Below are 16,720 nucleotides of genomic sequence, written 5' to 3'. Positions count from 1 at the left end.
CCAACAGTCAAAGCCCCTCCAGCATCTCCTTGCTTCATGTCACTCGAGTGCCTTAAACATTATTTTAAAAATATATTTTGTCCAGAGTTTATCATTATTATCAATGAGAGAGTTAGCCTTTAAAAATCTACCCTACCATTATGTGTAGCCAGAATGTTCAGACATCTTGCAATATAAGGAAAAACTTTATTTTTAAGGCAGCGTGTGTTGAGTTTTTTGGTTTTTGAAACAGAAAATCCTAACTTTTATACACACACACACACACATATTAGTTCACAATGTGTAAACTGGAATGTCAATAACGTCTGGGGTGAGGAGAGGGAAACCCATAACTAGAACTATTTTCTATTCAATTTGGCCTAAATTAAATTAGAAGTCAATGCAAACAGAGGAGGAAACTTGCATGATTGTTTTACTTATTGGCAAAATTATTTACTTATAGGTAAAACTCAATGGACGTGAGTTTGAGCAAGCTCCAGGAAATGGTGAAGGACAGAGAAGCCTGGCGTGCTGCAGTCCATGGGGTTGCAAAGAGTCGAACAGGGCTAAGTGACCGAACAACAACAAAACTATTTACAAAGTATTCCACAGAATTTACAAATAAAGGAGATAAATCGAAATATGATTACCTTTACACAGAGGAGGGTCACTACTCCATTTGTTAGGTTCAATACAAATAAGCTTGTTCTGTCCAACAAGTGAATATTCATCTGGTCCATTTGAAGGATCACAACTATAAGTTATTAATTCATTATATTCAAATATATTCCTGTAGCTATTGGTGTGTTTTCCATGTTTTATTTTTGGAGGTTGTCCACAATAAATCTCTTAAAAGGGGAAAAAAAAGAGAAAATGAAGGCAAAAGAAAGATGAAAGAGTAAAGACAGCATTAGTAAAGTCCTATGCACTACCTTCAATAAGCTCTTTAACCTATGATTTCTAGAAGTTAATTGTGAATCCATCATCCATTTAGAGGAAAGTTTCCATGAGAAAATGTATTATCCCAAATCAAACTCATATAGAAATTAACTTTTAAGAACCAAACTCACTTCCTTAAATACCTATTAAAGTATCTATATGAAATTCCTATATTATCTATAAGGACATGCAAAGTTTTGCTCTAGACATCATATAAGAGATGAAAATTTAATGAGAAAATATGCTTGTGATTACATGGAAACTTATATTACCATATGTAAAATAGATAGCCAACGGAAATTTGTTGTATGGCCCAGGAAACTCAAACAGGGGCTCTGTATCAACCTAGAGGGGTGGGATGGCGAGGGAGATGGGAGGGAGGTTCCAAAGGGAGGGGATATATGTATACCTATGGCTGATTTATGTTGAGGTTTGACAGAAAACAACAAAATTCTGTAAAGCAATTATCCTTCAATAAAAAATAAATTAATTTAAAAATAATAATAAAATCCATCACTAGCTAAGACATGCTTTATAATTTATAAACATATCCATTCACTACATCAGTGGTTCACAATAATACCAAAATACTGGCTTATTTCACAGTCGTCCTTGTAACTGTATAGTGAAATTTTCCAGAATCTACAAATTGTGTGAATTTGAAACAGACTGAATCCAGATGTCTTCCTTTAAGCCAGATATTTGCAAAAAATGTAAAACAATGCCAATATTCTCACTGTTTTGGAATTTTTAAATTTTTTTTCATAAAAATATGGTGTATATATTAACATGTATTGACTTTATACATCTTAAAAGTGATTTAATAAAAAACTATTTTAAAAACTTTCATTCTAATTTCAATAAAATGAACACCAGTAGACATAAAACACATAAAGAAACAGTTTCCCAGGTGGCACTAGTAGTAAGAACACGTCTCCCAATACAGGAGACATAAGAGACGCGGGTTCATTCTCTGGGTGGGGAAGACCCCACGGAGGCCGGCATGGTAACCCACTCCAGTATTCTGGCCTGGAGAATCCCAGGGCGGGCTACAGTCCCTAGGATCGCAGAGTTGGACACGACTGAAGCAACTTAGCACAGCAAGGAACATAAAGAAAAGCTCTTTGGGATCATTGCTGAGTTAAAAGCGAAAACAGATCCTGAAGCCAAAAAGTTTGAACATTCTTGATCTAAATTCTAAAGTGAGAATTTACTTACTTTCACAGTGTGGAATCTTATCACTCCAAGACACATTCTCTCCAATAAGTTTACAAATTATAATAGGTTTTCCTCTTAAGAAATAACTAAATAGAAAAACGAAAAGGTTACTGGTTCTTTAACGGCACACATAATAATGAAAACTTTTATATGGTTGTTTTTCTATACTATAGTACTTTGAGGGAGACGTTTCTTATCTGACATGATAAAAATGAAAGTGCTAACCAAATCTGCAATTTTAATCAAATAAAGAGTTATTGCCTGTGAACACACATTGGCCCACAGCAAAAAGTCTCCATGACTCAGCTACGCTGTCAGTCTGGCATCTTTGCTGTCTCTGGCAAGTGCATCACACTCTCACTTCTAAGCTTTTGCTCCCACCACTGTGCTCAGTTAGAACCGAGAAAGAGAGACCAGGCTCTAGAGCTTGCCTGCCCAGATTCAAGTTCTAGTTGCATGATGGACTTGTTATTTGAGCTTGGGAAAGTCTCTCATGGTTTTTCTTGCTCCATTTCCTCATCTATGTAAATGACACAATAGGACCTACCTCATGGGATTGTTTTGAGAATAAGTTAGCATCTGACACATAGTGAGCACTAGGTAAGTTTTAGCTCTTTTTAATATTCTTTAGATCAGAATATCTTCCTAGGAACAGCTTAGGACTGCTACTTAATGCAATCTTCTCTTAATCTTTTCTGATAATTTAAATTCACAGTGCACTCTCCTCCCCTCTGGACTCTCATTGTAACAATCATAAATAATTGTATGTATTCGGCACTCCTTATTTACTATTTTGCTTTAATATATTATACTAGTATATATTGCGTTTCACTTTTTTTATTTTTTGAGAAGAGTCTATGCTTTAAGTTTTTGGAACCTTTCAAAGTGCCTAATAGGCTCTCTATATCTATGACAGAACATTCTAATATTTTTACTTGATCAATTTAAAAATAATCAGTGAAACTGCTTGCACAAGGTTCTAATCGACTTCTCCATCTAGTTGCTCTCATTTTTTTGTATATTGTAGTGTTTTAGGAGAGGACTTGGGGAAGGTGGCAGAGTTGGAGGCACCAAGAACCTGTCTCCATAACTAGACAAAAACTGCAATGGCAGAGTCTGCCTGATGTCACTATTTTTGAACTTTGGAGTCTGTTGAAGAATTTCAACTTCCAGAGGAAAACTCAGACAGGCCAATCACATCCATTTCAGTTAATTTCAGCTCTTAGGAAAATAGCAGCTACTCATTCCCCCTCTCAGCAGTGTAGAAGGCAGCTGTGCATGTTTTCCTGAGCGGCTCACACATAGATTGCAGGAGGCAGAGTACCCAGAAAGGACTGTCCTCCAAGAACCAACGATATGTACTCTGATTGCTGACTTTTGTTCCTGATCACAGAAAATGGTGGGTAGCCATTGTTGTCATGTCTTCTGATGCTTGCAAGCCCCTTCCTTGTTGGCTGAAGTGAATTACATGGGATTTCAAGATCAAGCACCATTCGCTTCCAATTTGATTTTTGCTTTCAACTTCATTTTAATGCTTCAGAAGCCAATAATTAAAGATTAGACATTCAAAAACAACTGCATATGAGGGGAAATTTAGAAAGTAAGTGTGCATATTCAGGGAAAAACTCAGAAACGGCCTGAGAAGACCTTCAGTTTACAACTCAGGCTGATTGCTGGCAGAGAAATATCCTACAGCAATCAAAAAACAATAACAAAAACTGCAATGTCCAGGGAAAGGGGAGAATCTGACTTCCAAAGTTACCATATTATTAAATTTCAATGTCCAGTATTCCACAAAAAATCACCAGGCATACAAAGAAACAGGAAAGTATGGCCCATTCAAAATAAAAATAAAATTAAATGAACAGAAACTGCTCCTGAAAAACATCTGATGACAGATAGATTAGATAAGGACTATCTTAAATATGCTCGAACAACTACAGAAAGACGTACAGAAAAGCAAGAAAATGATGTATGAGCAAAGCAGAACAATCACAAGGCGAATGCTCATGTGTGCCTGCTCAGTTGTGCCTGACTCTTTGTGACCCCGTGGACTGCAGCTCACCAGGCTGCTCTGCCATGAAACTTTCCAGGCAAGAACACCAGAGTCAATTGTCATCTCCTACTCCAGGGCATCTTCCCAACCCAGGGATCCAACCCTCATCTCTTGTGTCTCCTGCATTGACAGGCAGATTCTTTACCACTGTGCCACCTAGGAAGCCCATCATGAGGAGACAGATAACCTAAGAAGAAATCAAGAAGGAATTCTGGGCTTAAAGTACAATACCTGGTATAAAAAATTCAGTAGAGGGGTTTAAAGAAAATTTGAGCAGGCAGAAAGAAGAATCAGTGAACATAAATATAGAATGGGGGAAGTTACTGAATCTGAGCAACAGAAAGAAAAAAGAGTGAAGAAAAATGAGCAGTCCCTAAAGGACTTGTGTGACATGATCAAGCAGATCATACATATTGTGGGACTCTCAGAGGGAGAGGAGAGATAGAAAGGGACAGAGAGAACATTTTAAAAAATAATGGCAGACAACTTTCCAAATTTGATGAGAAATACAAATACAATCAAGAAGCTCAACGACTTCCAGGTAAAAAGAACTTAAAGAAGTCCACACTAAGACACATAATAATCAAACTCTCAAAAGACAAAGACAGAGCAGCTAAGATGGCAGAGTAGAAGAACCCTAAACTCACCTCCTTTAACAAGAATACCAAAATCACAACAATCTACAGGACAATCATCACTGAAAAAGACTGAAGACTACCAGAAAAGATCCCCTAAAGCTAGAAACAAAAAGATGGAACCATAAAGAGACTGGTAGGAGAGCAAATCAGGAATATAATCGAATCCCATTCCCTTAGGTGGGTGCCCCACAAATTAGAGAATAATTATATTATAGAGGTTTTACCACTAGAGCAAGTTCTGAGTCCCAGTGAAGCCCCTAACCCAAGACTCCAGCACTGGGAAGAGGAGATCCTAGAGCATTTGGCTTTGAAAGCCACCAGAGCTTGATTACAGGAGCTCACAGGACTGGGAGAAATAGAGACTTCACTCTAAAAGGGTACACAGAAGTCTCATAGACACCAGGAACAAAGGCAAAAGCAATAACTTCATAGGATCCTGGATCAGAACCACCTACTGATCTTGAAAGGAAGCAGCAGGTGGCTGTGATTCACTCTGGGGATATAGACATTGGTGGCAGATATATAGGACTTATCAGATGGCCCAGTAAAGAATCTGCCTGTCAATGTAGGAGATGTAGGCTGATCCCTGGGTTGGAAAGATCCCCTGGAGAAGAAAATGGTAACGCACTCCAGTAGTCTTGCCTGGGAAAGTCTATGGACAGAGGAGCCTGGAGGGCTACAGCCCATGGGGTCGCAAAGTTGAACATGACTGAGCACACATGCGTGGCAGATATACCAGGGAGCACTCATCTGAATGAGCTCTCCCAGAGGCTGATATTTTGGCACCAAGACCTGGCCCCACCCAACAGTCTGTAGGATCCATTGCTAGAAACGCCTCAGGCCAAACAACAAATGAGCGTGAGCAGACAGGCTGCCTAAAGACCCCCTGAGCCCACACCACATTTGGGCTTCCCTTGTGGCTCAGCTGGTAAAGAATCTGCCCACAATGCAGGAGGCCTGGGTTCAATCCCTGGATTGGGAAGATCCCCCGGAGAAGGAAAAGGCTAGCCACTCCAGTGTTCTGGTCTGGAGAATTCCATGCACTGTATAGATCATGAGGTTGCAAAGAGTCAGACATGACTGAGCGACTTTCACTTTCACTTCACTAGATATGACCCTGCCCAACAGAGGAGCAAGATCCAGCTCCAGTGGCCATGGGGCTGACACAAGAAGCAAGAAAATTACAGCCCTGCTGCCTGCAGATTGAGTCTACAAACGCAGGCCAGACACTACCCTGGGGCCAGCTGATCCTGGGCCCCTGAGAGATGAGAGGCGAGAGCACTGCTGGGATGCTCTGAACATTTTCTACAGAGGGTCACTTCTCCAAAATCAAAAAAGAGTAACCAACTTACCACATATAAAAAATACAAATAGCAATTTAAAGAAAATGAAGACACAGAAAAATACATTTCAGATGAAGGAACAAGATAAAACCCCAGAAGAACTAATTGACATGGAGAAATGGAATCTACCCAAGAAAGAGTTCAGAGTGATGATAGTAAAGATGACCAAAGAACTCAGGAGAATGGATGCACAAAGTGAAAAATTAGAAGTTTTTAACAAAGAATTAGAAAATATAAAGAAAAACAAAATACAGTTAAAGAATACAATAACTGAAATGAAAACTACACTAGAAGGAATCAACAGTAGAGTAAATGAGGCAGAAGAACAGATCAGCGAGGTGGAAGACAGAGCGGTGGTAATCAGCGCCATGGAACAGAGAAAAGAATGAGAAAGAATGAGGACAGTTTAAGGGACTTCTGGGACAACACTAAGCATGCTAGCATTTGCATTACTGGGGTCCCAGAAGGAGGAGAGAGAGAGCACCTGAGAAAATATTTGAAAAGATAATAGCTGAAAAGTTCCCTAACCTGAGAAAGAAACAGTCACCCAGGTCTAGGAAGTGCAGAGAGTGTCATACAGGATTAACCCACAGAGGAATATACCATGACATAGAATAATCAAAATGACAAAAACTAAAGACAAAGAGAAAATATTAAAAGCAATAAGTGAAAATCAACAAATAACATATGAGATTACTCCAATAAGGCTATCAACTAATTTTTCAGCAGAAACTCTGCAGGCCATAAAGAAGGGGCTTTAGAGTGATGAAAGTCAAAAAGTTACAATCAAGAATACTCGATTCAGCAAAGCTCTCATTCAGATTTGATGGAGAAATCAAAAGTTTTAGAGTTAAGCAAAAGATAAAATAATTCACTATTACCAAAGCATCTTTACAACAAATAATAAGGGAAATTCTCTGTGGAAATGAAAAGATCACAAATAGAAAGAAGAAAATTATAAAATGGAAAAGCTTATGGGTAAAGGCAAACTTACAATACAGTTAGAAAATCATCCACACACAAAGCTAGTAGGGAAGTTAAAAGAGAAAAAGCAATGAAATAATTTGTATCTACGATAAGCAGTTAAGGGATACACAAAAAATTAGATGTGAAATATAAAATCAAAAACAGTAATTGTGAGGGGAGGAGAATAAAAGGCAGGATATCTAAAATACATTTGAAATTAAGAAATCTGTAACTTAAAACAAGTATGTATAAATATAGACTTCTATACAAAAATCTCATATAACCACAAAAAAACTGTAATAGATGTACACATAAAAAAGATAAAGGAATCCACATATAATACTGAAGACAGTCATCAAAAGAGAAGAGAAAGAAAGAAGAAAAAAAGCAAAAAAAAAAATCAACAAAATGGCAATAGGAACATACATATCAATAATTACGTTAAACGTTAAGTGGACTAAATGCTCCAACCAAAAGACTCAGACCGGCTAAATGATTACAAAAACAAGACCTATATACATGCTGTCTACAAGAAAGTCACGTCAGATCTGGAGACACATACACAGTGAAAGTGAGGAAATGGAAAGAGCTATTCCATGCAAATGGAAATCAAAAGAAAGTCAGAGTTGCAACACTTCTAGCAGACACAATACTCTTTAATAAAGACTACTACAGGAGACAAAGAAGGACACTATATAATGAGCAAAGAATCAATCCAAGAAGAAAATATAACAACTTAAATATATATGCACCCAATAGAGGAGCACCTCGGTACACATGGCCGAGTGCTAACAGCCAAAAAGGGAAAATTGACAGTAATACAATAATAGTAGGGCACTTTAACACCCCACTTACATCAATGGATAGATCATCCAGACAGAAAATTCATAAGGAAACAAGAGCCTTAAGTGACATATTGAACTAGATGGACTTAATATTTATAGAGCATTTCATCCAAGAGCAGCAGAATACACATTCTTTTCAAGTACACATGAAACATTCTCTAGGGTAGATCACATGCTGGGCACAAGCAATTCCTGCTAATTTAAGTAAACTGAAATCATACCAACCATCTTTTTCAACCATGACCCCCTGTGAGGTCAGAAATCAACTATAAGAAAAAAAAAAAACCTGCAAAAAATGCAAGCATGTGGAGGCTACCTGGTGTGCTACAGAACAACCAATGAATCACTGAAGAAACCAAAGAGGACATTTTTTTAAAATACCTAGACACAAATGAAGAAGAACTAAAGAGCCTCTTGATTAAGGTGAAAGAGGAGAGTGAAAAAGTTGGCTTAAAGCTCAACGTTCAGAAAACTAAGATCATGGCATCTGGTCCCATCACTTCATGGGAAATAGATGGGGAAACAGTGGAAACAGTGTCAGATTTTATTTTTTTGGGCTCCAAAATCACTGCTGATGGTCATTGCAGCCATGAAATTAAAAGACGCTTACTCCTTGGAAGGAAGGTTATGGCCAACCTAGATAGCATATTTAAAAGCAGAGACATTATTTTGCCAACAAAGGTCCGTCTAGTCAAGGCTATGGTTTTTCCAGTGGTCATGTATGGATGTGAGAGTTGGACGGTGAAGAAAGCTGAGCGCCAAAGAATTGATGCTTTTGAACTGTGGTGTTGGAGAAGACTCTTGAGAGTCCCTTGGACTGCAAGGAGATCCAATCAATCCATCCTAAAAGAGATCAATCCTGGGTGTTCATTGGAAGGTCTGATGTTGAAGCTGAAACTCCAATACTTTGGCCACCTCATGCGAAGGGTTGACTCATTGGAAAAGACCCTAATGCTGGGTAGGATTGGGGGCGGAAGGAGAAGGGGACGACAGAGGATGAGATGGTTGGATGGAATAACCAACTTGATGGACATGGGTTTGGGTGGACTCCGGGAGTTGGTGATGGACAGAGAGGCCTGGCGTGCTGCAATTCATGGGGTCGCAAAGAGTCGGACACGACTGAGCGACTGAACTGAACTGAGACACAAATGAAAATGAAAACATGATCTAAAACCTATAGGCTGCAGCAAAAATGGTAGTAAGAGGGAATTTTACAGTGATACAAACTTACCTCAGGAAACAAGAATAAACAACCTAACATTACACTTAAAGCAACTAGAGAAAGAAGAACAAATAAAAATCAAAGTCAGTAAAAAGAAGGAAATCATAAAGATTAGAGCAGCAACAAATGAAATAGAGACTTTAGAACTGAAAACAGTTCTAATAAGATGCATGAAACTGGAGCCTATTATACAGACAGAAGTAAGTCAGACAGAAAAACACCAATACAGTATATTAATGCATGCTGCTACTGCTAAGTCGCTTCAGTCGTGTCCGACTCTGTGCGACCCCATAGACAGCAGCCCACCAGGCTCTGCCATCCCTGGGATTCTCCAGGCAAGAATACTGGAGTGGGTTGCCATTTCCTTCTCCAGTGCATGAAAGGGAAAAGTGAAAGTGAAGTCGCTCAGTCGTGTCCGACTCTTAGCGACCCCATGGACTATAGCCTACGAGGCTCTTCCGTCCATGGGATTTTCCAGGCAAGAGTACTGGAGTGGGGTGCCATTGCCTTCTCCAATATTAATGCATATATATGGAATTTAAAAAGATGCTAATGATGACCCTATATGCAAGACAGCAAAAGAGACACAGATACAAAGAACAGACTTTTGGACTCTGAGGGAGAAGGCGAGGGTGAGATGATTTGAGAGAATAGCATTGAAACATGTATATTACCATATGTGAAATAGATCATCAGTCCAAGTTTGATGCATGAACCAGGGCACTCAAAGCCGGTGCACTGGGACAACCCAGACAGATGGGATGGGGAGGGAGGTGGAAGGGGGGTTTGGGATGGAGGGATGCATGTACACCCATGGCTGATTCATGTCAATGTACGGCAAAAACCACCACAACATTGTAAAGTAATTAGCCTCCAATTAAAATAAATTAAAAAAATAGAAAAGACCAATGAAACTAAAAGCTGGTTCTTTGAAAAGATAAAGAAATTGATAGACTTAGCCAGACTCATCAAGAAAAAAGGGGAGAGGGCCCAAATCAATAAAACCAGAAAGGAAAAAGAAATTACAACCAACACATCAGAAATATAAAGGATCACAAAAGACTACTACAAGCAACTATTTGCCAATAAAATGGACTATCTATTGTAGAAGAAATGTAAATATTCTTAGAAAGAGATAATCTCCCAAGACTGAACCAAGACGAAATAGAAAGTATGAACAGACTAATCACCAGTACTGAAATTGAATCAGTAATTTAAAAACTCCCAAAAAGCAAAATATTCCAGGACCAGATGGCTTCACAGGTGAATTCTACCAAATATCCATCCATCTTTCTGAAACTATTCCAAAAATTTGCAGAAGAAAGAACAGTTCCAGACTTATCCTATGAGACCTGCATCACCTTAATACCAAAACCAGACAAAGATATCACACAAAAAAGAAAATTTCAGGTCAATCACTGATGAAAATGTAAACAAAAATTCTCAACAAAATACTAGCAGACCAACTCCAACAATACATTAAAAGGATCATACATCATGATCCAGTGAGATTTATCCCAGGGATATAAGATTTTTAAATATTCATTAATCAATCAACACATTACACCATATTAACTAGTTGAAGAACGAAAACCATGTGATCCTTTCAATAGATGCAGAAAAAACTTATGATAAAATTCAATATCCATTTATGATTTAAAAAAATCCTCTTCAGAAAGTGAGCTTAGAGAAAACATGGCTCAACATAATAAAGGCTATATATGACAAATCCACAGCTAATATCCTACTCAATGGTGAAAATGGAAAACATTTTCTCTAGATCAGGAAATATACCGGGATGCCTACTCTTATCACTTTAATTCAACATAGTTTTGGAAGTTCTAGTCACAGGAAATGGAGAAGAAAAATAAATAAAAGGAATCCAAACTGGAAAAGAAGTAAAACCATCACTGTTTGCAGATGATGTGATGCTATACATAGAAAATTCTAAAGACACTACCAGAAAACTACTAGAGTTCATCAATGAATTTTGAAAAGTTGCTGAATACTAAATTAATATACAGAAATTGTTGCAGTTCTATACTCTAACAATGAAATATCAGAAAAAGAAATTAAGGAAACAATCCCACTTACTAATGCATCAAAAAGAATAAAATATTTAGAAATAAACCTATCTAAGGAGGCAAAAAACCTATACTCTGAAAACCATAAGATACTGATGAAAGGAATTGAAGATGACTCAAACAGATGGAAAAATACTCCATGTTCTTGGATTTAGAGAATCAGCATTGTCAAAATGACTATACTACTCAAGACAATCTATAGATTCAATGCAATCCCTACCAAATTACCAATGGTAATTGGTAATTACTCTAGTTTTCACAAAACTAGAGTAAAAAATGTTTTAAGTTGTACGGGAACACAAAAGACCCCTAATAGCCAAAACAATCTTGTGAAGGAAGAATGGAACTGGAGGAATCATGTTCCCTAACTTCAAACTATACTATAATGCTACAGTCTTCAAAACAGTATAGTACTGGCAGAAAAGGAGACGTATAGAACCATAGAATAGGATAGAAAGCCCATCAATAAACTCATATGCCGATAATTAATCTAGAACAAAGGAGGCAAGAATAGACAATGGAGATAAGGCGGTCTCTTCAATAAGTGGTTCTGGGAAAACTAGACAGCTATATGTGAAAAGAAGGAAACATTCTTTTACGCCATATAGAACATTCTACATATAGAACATTTTACACCATATAGAACATAGAACATTCTCTTACACCATATACAAATAAATATAAAACTAAACTCAAAATGGATTAAAGACCTAAATGTAAGACCTGATATTATAAAACTCCTCAAGGAAAACATAGGCAGAACACTCTTTAACATAAATTGTGGCAGTATTTTTTTGGATACATCTCCTAGAGTAATGAAAATAGAAACAAAAATAAAAAACTGGGATCTAATTAAATCGAAAGCCCTTTTGCATGGCAAAGGATAAAGGAAAACTATGGACTGGGAGAAAATATTTATAAATGATGCTACCAAGAAATGATTAATTTCCAATATATGGAGTTTATACAGCTTAATACCAAAAGCAACAACAACATAATCAAAAAATGAGCAGAAGGACTAGATAGACATTTTTCCAAAGAAGCATACAAGTGTCTTTTTCAGGCACATAAAAAAAATGCTAAATACTGCTAATTATTAGAGAAATGCAAATTAAAACTACAATGAGATATTACCTTACGCCTGTCAGAATGGGCATCATTTAAAAGTCTACCAATAATAAATGCTGGAAAGGGTGTGGAGAAAAAGGAGCCCTCCTACACTGTTGATGTCAGTCATTTCTGTGAGCCCTCCTTCAACTCTGAGAAGGGCCATTTTAAACAGGCTGTACTTTGTAGTTAAGGATACAGCTATCATGATTATTACATTTTTGACACATCCAATAGGCTTATTCTCACATATAATAAGTATATAATCTTGCTGTTCTTCAATTTAAATTTCTTTCTATTAATTACATATTTTTTCAGTGTAACTTATCATTTCAGTATAACACATCATTTCAAGTGCAACTTACCACCTAGAAAGAAAAATGAAATCAACTTTAAGGAAATGATCAAGTTGAGAAGCAAAGAAAAATGAAATTCACAATGTTTATCTTATTTCTTTCTAAGGAGTAACTTACTTACCCCTCATCACAAGAAATGTGAGCTTCGGATTCCCACGCAAATGTTTCATTTGGGGCAACTACTTTACCATGTTTTACTTGTGGATCTGGACATGATTTTCCTACAAGAAAATTTTCAAATTTGTTTTTTCATACCAATTTCAAAACATTTAAATTAAGATCAAAATTCTACACTGCTCTTTTCTATTGATGAAATATTATTTTCTTTATTTAATTATTATAAGGGCAAGCTTGAAATGCACATTTATTGAGGGACCAATCCCCAATAAAGATTCCCTGGAGATTTCTCAAAGCCAGAAAAAATGGATTGCTATCTACAACCTAGTTTCTTAGGAGAAAATCATTATTGATGTAGTGGAAAATTAACTCTTAAAATGTGTAAAAATCTCTAGAGGATAAAAAAAAAACCCCAAGAAATAAAAATGGTTTAGTTTCCTTACTTAAACATGCTTCTTCAATACGGCTCCATGAGCCATTAGGCTCACAAGTAGCTGAGAGGAGATAAGGCCACACATAGAAGTATCCTCGGTAACACTCATAGTCTATTCTGTCCCCAGGATAATAATGGTGTTTAATGACACCCCTAAGCTTCATACTGACCAATACTGGTGGATCAATGCAGCGTACTAGGAATAAGAGAATAAAAACAGAAAATTAGGAATTTAATCTTTCCCATCAGCCATTGTGGCTTAGCAGCAAGCAGGTAGTACAGAATAAGTAGAAAGTTTCTTAGCAAGATTTTAAATGATTTTATCCATGGTTTTATCCAAGCGATGGTAGTAGTGGAGAATGTGCCTTGCTTACTAAAAAAATCCTATTAACTTTTAATTTGTTGAGGAATAAGCTAAATTTTCATTCAACGGTAAGTTCAAGGACACAAAATCTATCTTTTGGGTATTAAATATATATATGTATCCTCACGGGCTTCCCAGGTGGTGCTAGTGGTAAAGAACTCACTTGCCAATGCAGAAGACATAAGAGATGCAGGTTCAATCCCTGGGTTGGGAAGATCCCCTGGAGGAGGGCATGGCAACGCACTAAAGCATTCTTGCCTGGAGAATCCCATGGACAGAGGAGCCTGGCTGGCTACAGTCCAGGGGGTCGCAAAGAGTCAGACATGACTAAAGCGACTTAGCACAGCACAGCACGTTTCCTTATACATTTTTTTCCCTAAATTTATTTCTAAACTCATCTCTCATCTTAAAAGTTCTTTTATAGTCTATAACACTCTGCTCAGATTATTCTTCCATAGTTTGAAACATGAGCATATGATCACTTGTCAATTCAGGCTCAGTTTCCTCTCAGAAGGCAAGGTTCTAGAGGGAAGGGATCATATACTTTCTTTTCCTACTACACTCTGTACACACTGGGTGCTCAAGACTTGCTGTAGTAAGAGATTATTAAATAACCATTGTGGATTTCAAAGATCAAAATAGATGTGGACTGCTGCTGCTGCTAAGTCGCTTCAGTTGTGTCCGACTCTGTGCAACCCCACAGATGGCAGCCCACCAGGCTTCCTCGTCCCTGGGATTCTTCAGGCAAGAACACTGGAGTTGGTTGCCATTTCCTTCTCCAATGCATGAAAATGAAAAGTGAAGGTGAAGTCACTCAGTCGTGTCTGACTCTTCATGACCCCATGGACTGCAGCCTACCAGGCTCCTCCGTCCATGGGATTTTCCAGGCAAGAGTATTGGACTATGTATTTCAAAATATGACTTCACTTTATATATTAGGTTGATACAAAAGTAATTGTGGCTTCAGACTGAATTTTAAATCATTATAACTAGGCTCAAACACATCTTTATTAATCAAAATAGGATCCATTACAATCAGCACATTTTTGCCAGTAAGAAAAAAGTTTGTTGATTCTGGTAGCACAAAAATCCATGCTTCAGGATTCGAAGAACTCTTGGAAACCATTTTCTACCTCCTGCTTTTTGTGGAAGCATTTTCCCTACAAAAAGTTGTCAAGATGCTTGGAGAAGTGGTTGTTGGTTGGCAAGAGGTCAGGTGAATATGGCAGATGGGGCAAAATTTCTTACCCCAATTTGCTCAACTTTTGAAGTGTTGGTTGTGTGATGTGTGGTTGGGTGTTGTCGTGGAGAAGAATTGGGCTCTTTCTGTTCACCAATGTTGGCTGCAGGCGTTGCAGCTTCTGGTGCATCTCATACTTCTCAGATGTAATGGTTTTGTCAGGATTCAGAAAGCTATAGTGGGTTAAATGGGCAGCAGATCATCAAACAGTGACCATGACTTTTTTTGGGTGCAAGTTTGGCTTTGGGAAGTGCTTTGGAGATTCTCAGTCCAACCACTGAGCTGGTTGTTGTCGGTTGTCATAGAAAATCCACTTTTCATCACACGTCACAATCTGATCAAGAAATGGTTCATTGTTGCTGTGTAGAATAAGAGAAAACAACACTTCAAAATGATGATTTATTTGATTTTCAGTCAGCTCATCAGGCACCCACTTATCAAGCTTTTTCACTTTTCCAATTTGCTTCAAATGCTCAATGACTGTAGAATGGTAGAAACTGAGTTCTTTGACAACTTCTTGTGTAATTGTAAGAGGATCAGCTTTGATAATCCTCTCAACTGGTCATTATCACTTCCCATGGCCAGCCACTATGTTCCTCATCTTCAAGGTTCTCGTCTCCTTTGCAAAACTTCTTGAACTACCACTCCACTGTACATTTGTTAGCAGTTCCAGGGCCAAATGCATTGTTAATGTTGTAAGTTGTCTCCACTGCTTTACGACTCATTTTGAACTCAAAAAAAAAATCACTCTAATTTGCTTTTTGTCTAATATCATTTCTATAGTCTCAAATAAATAAAAACTAAATATCAAGTAATAAGTCATTAGCAAAAAATAAGGCAAGAAATGTGATATTATACTTTAAGATAGGTATTATTACATAATATAATAGGCTGCATTCAGAAAATTCCCCAGTGCTCCAGGTAAGTGACAGAAAAGTGAAATAGTACTCTGCTATGAATCAAGAGAACTGTTCACTTTCTATGCACTTGCAAAAATTATGCACTCACTCTCTACCCACTTGCAAAAATTAAAAATAAATCTCTGACATAAGCACATACCCAAACCCCTTCTCACGTAGTCCCCTCAGGAAATCATGGTCTCTGACCCAAGACAGAATTTCCCCAAATCTTATCTATTTTTAAAATGTCTTTGCTTCTTCAAAGTGCAAATTCTAACACATAATCTGTCAATTTTATTTCTAAATTTCCACTCATTTTTAATGTACTTTCAAAGTCATTAAGCAGCCTCTTTCTAGGTAAATTCACCCTAACACTTTCCCTCAGTAATTGTAGGTTTCCTGCCTGTAACGTCTGGAGCTATTGATCATTTTCCCTTTGCTCCTTCATGCCCCAAAAGCTCTTTCCCTTGGTTTTCAGGAAACAAATGACCTTGATGTGCAGCCTGTCCTCTGGCTATTCTTCCTTCTGTGTCTGATTGCATTATGTGACGTTACTCGTGGGTTATTCTAGGAACGTTCCCAATTTTCATTCTGCGAACCCCCCTGGGTGAGAACACATACCCGCATGACACCATTACACTGATAAGAGCTGCCTCCCAAGCCCCTCTGTCCATCCTAGACCTCCAGCTGGGGTGCCGAGTCTATGTATCCAATTCCCTCCCAGCACAGCTCCACTCGGAAGGCACTTCACTTTCTCAAATAAGATAATGAAGCCAGAGTGTGGTCTCTTTTGACTCTTCATATCCAGTTTCCACAACTGAAAGGCCTGTTCTATTTCCACCTTTACTTCTATTAAAAATTCCAGCCACTATCATTTCTTATCTGAACTGCTGCAAGAGTTTCTGAATCGGTCT

At 37.8% G+C, this 16,720-nt stretch overlaps 1 protein-coding gene across 9 annotated transcripts in view; it reads right to left on the bottom strand.

Annotated features, from left to right (window-relative positions):
- Positions 1–16,720, bottom strand: part of LOC145507858 (membrane cofactor protein-like) — a 102,430-nt gene that overhangs the window by 28,467 nt on the left and 57,243 nt on the right. For all 9 annotated transcript variants that reach the window (XM_081495315.1, XM_081495308.1, XM_081495311.1 and 6 more), the window contains 4 exons: positions 13,314–13,499; positions 12,875–12,974; positions 2,137–2,222; positions 630–827 (listed from right to left, as the gene is read on the bottom strand). In XM_081495315.1, coding sequence (XP_081351441.1) covers positions 630–827; positions 2,137–2,222; positions 12,875–12,974; positions 13,314–13,467 — 538 coding nt within the window. In that variant the 5' untranslated portion in view covers positions 13,468–13,499. The remainder of the gene's footprint in view (positions 1–629; positions 828–2,136; positions 2,223–12,874; positions 12,975–13,313; positions 13,500–16,720) is intronic.

Source organism: Giraffa tippelskirchi, chromosome 5, assembly GCF_054371585.1.
Source record: "Giraffa tippelskirchi isolate mGirTip1 chromosome 5, T2T-mGirTip1v1.2.pri, whole genome shotgun sequence".
In the NCBI taxonomy this organism is placed as follows: domain Eukaryota; kingdom Metazoa; phylum Chordata; class Mammalia; order Artiodactyla; family Giraffidae; genus Giraffa; species Giraffa tippelskirchi.
This window is presented reverse-complemented; position numbering and strand designations above follow the sequence as displayed.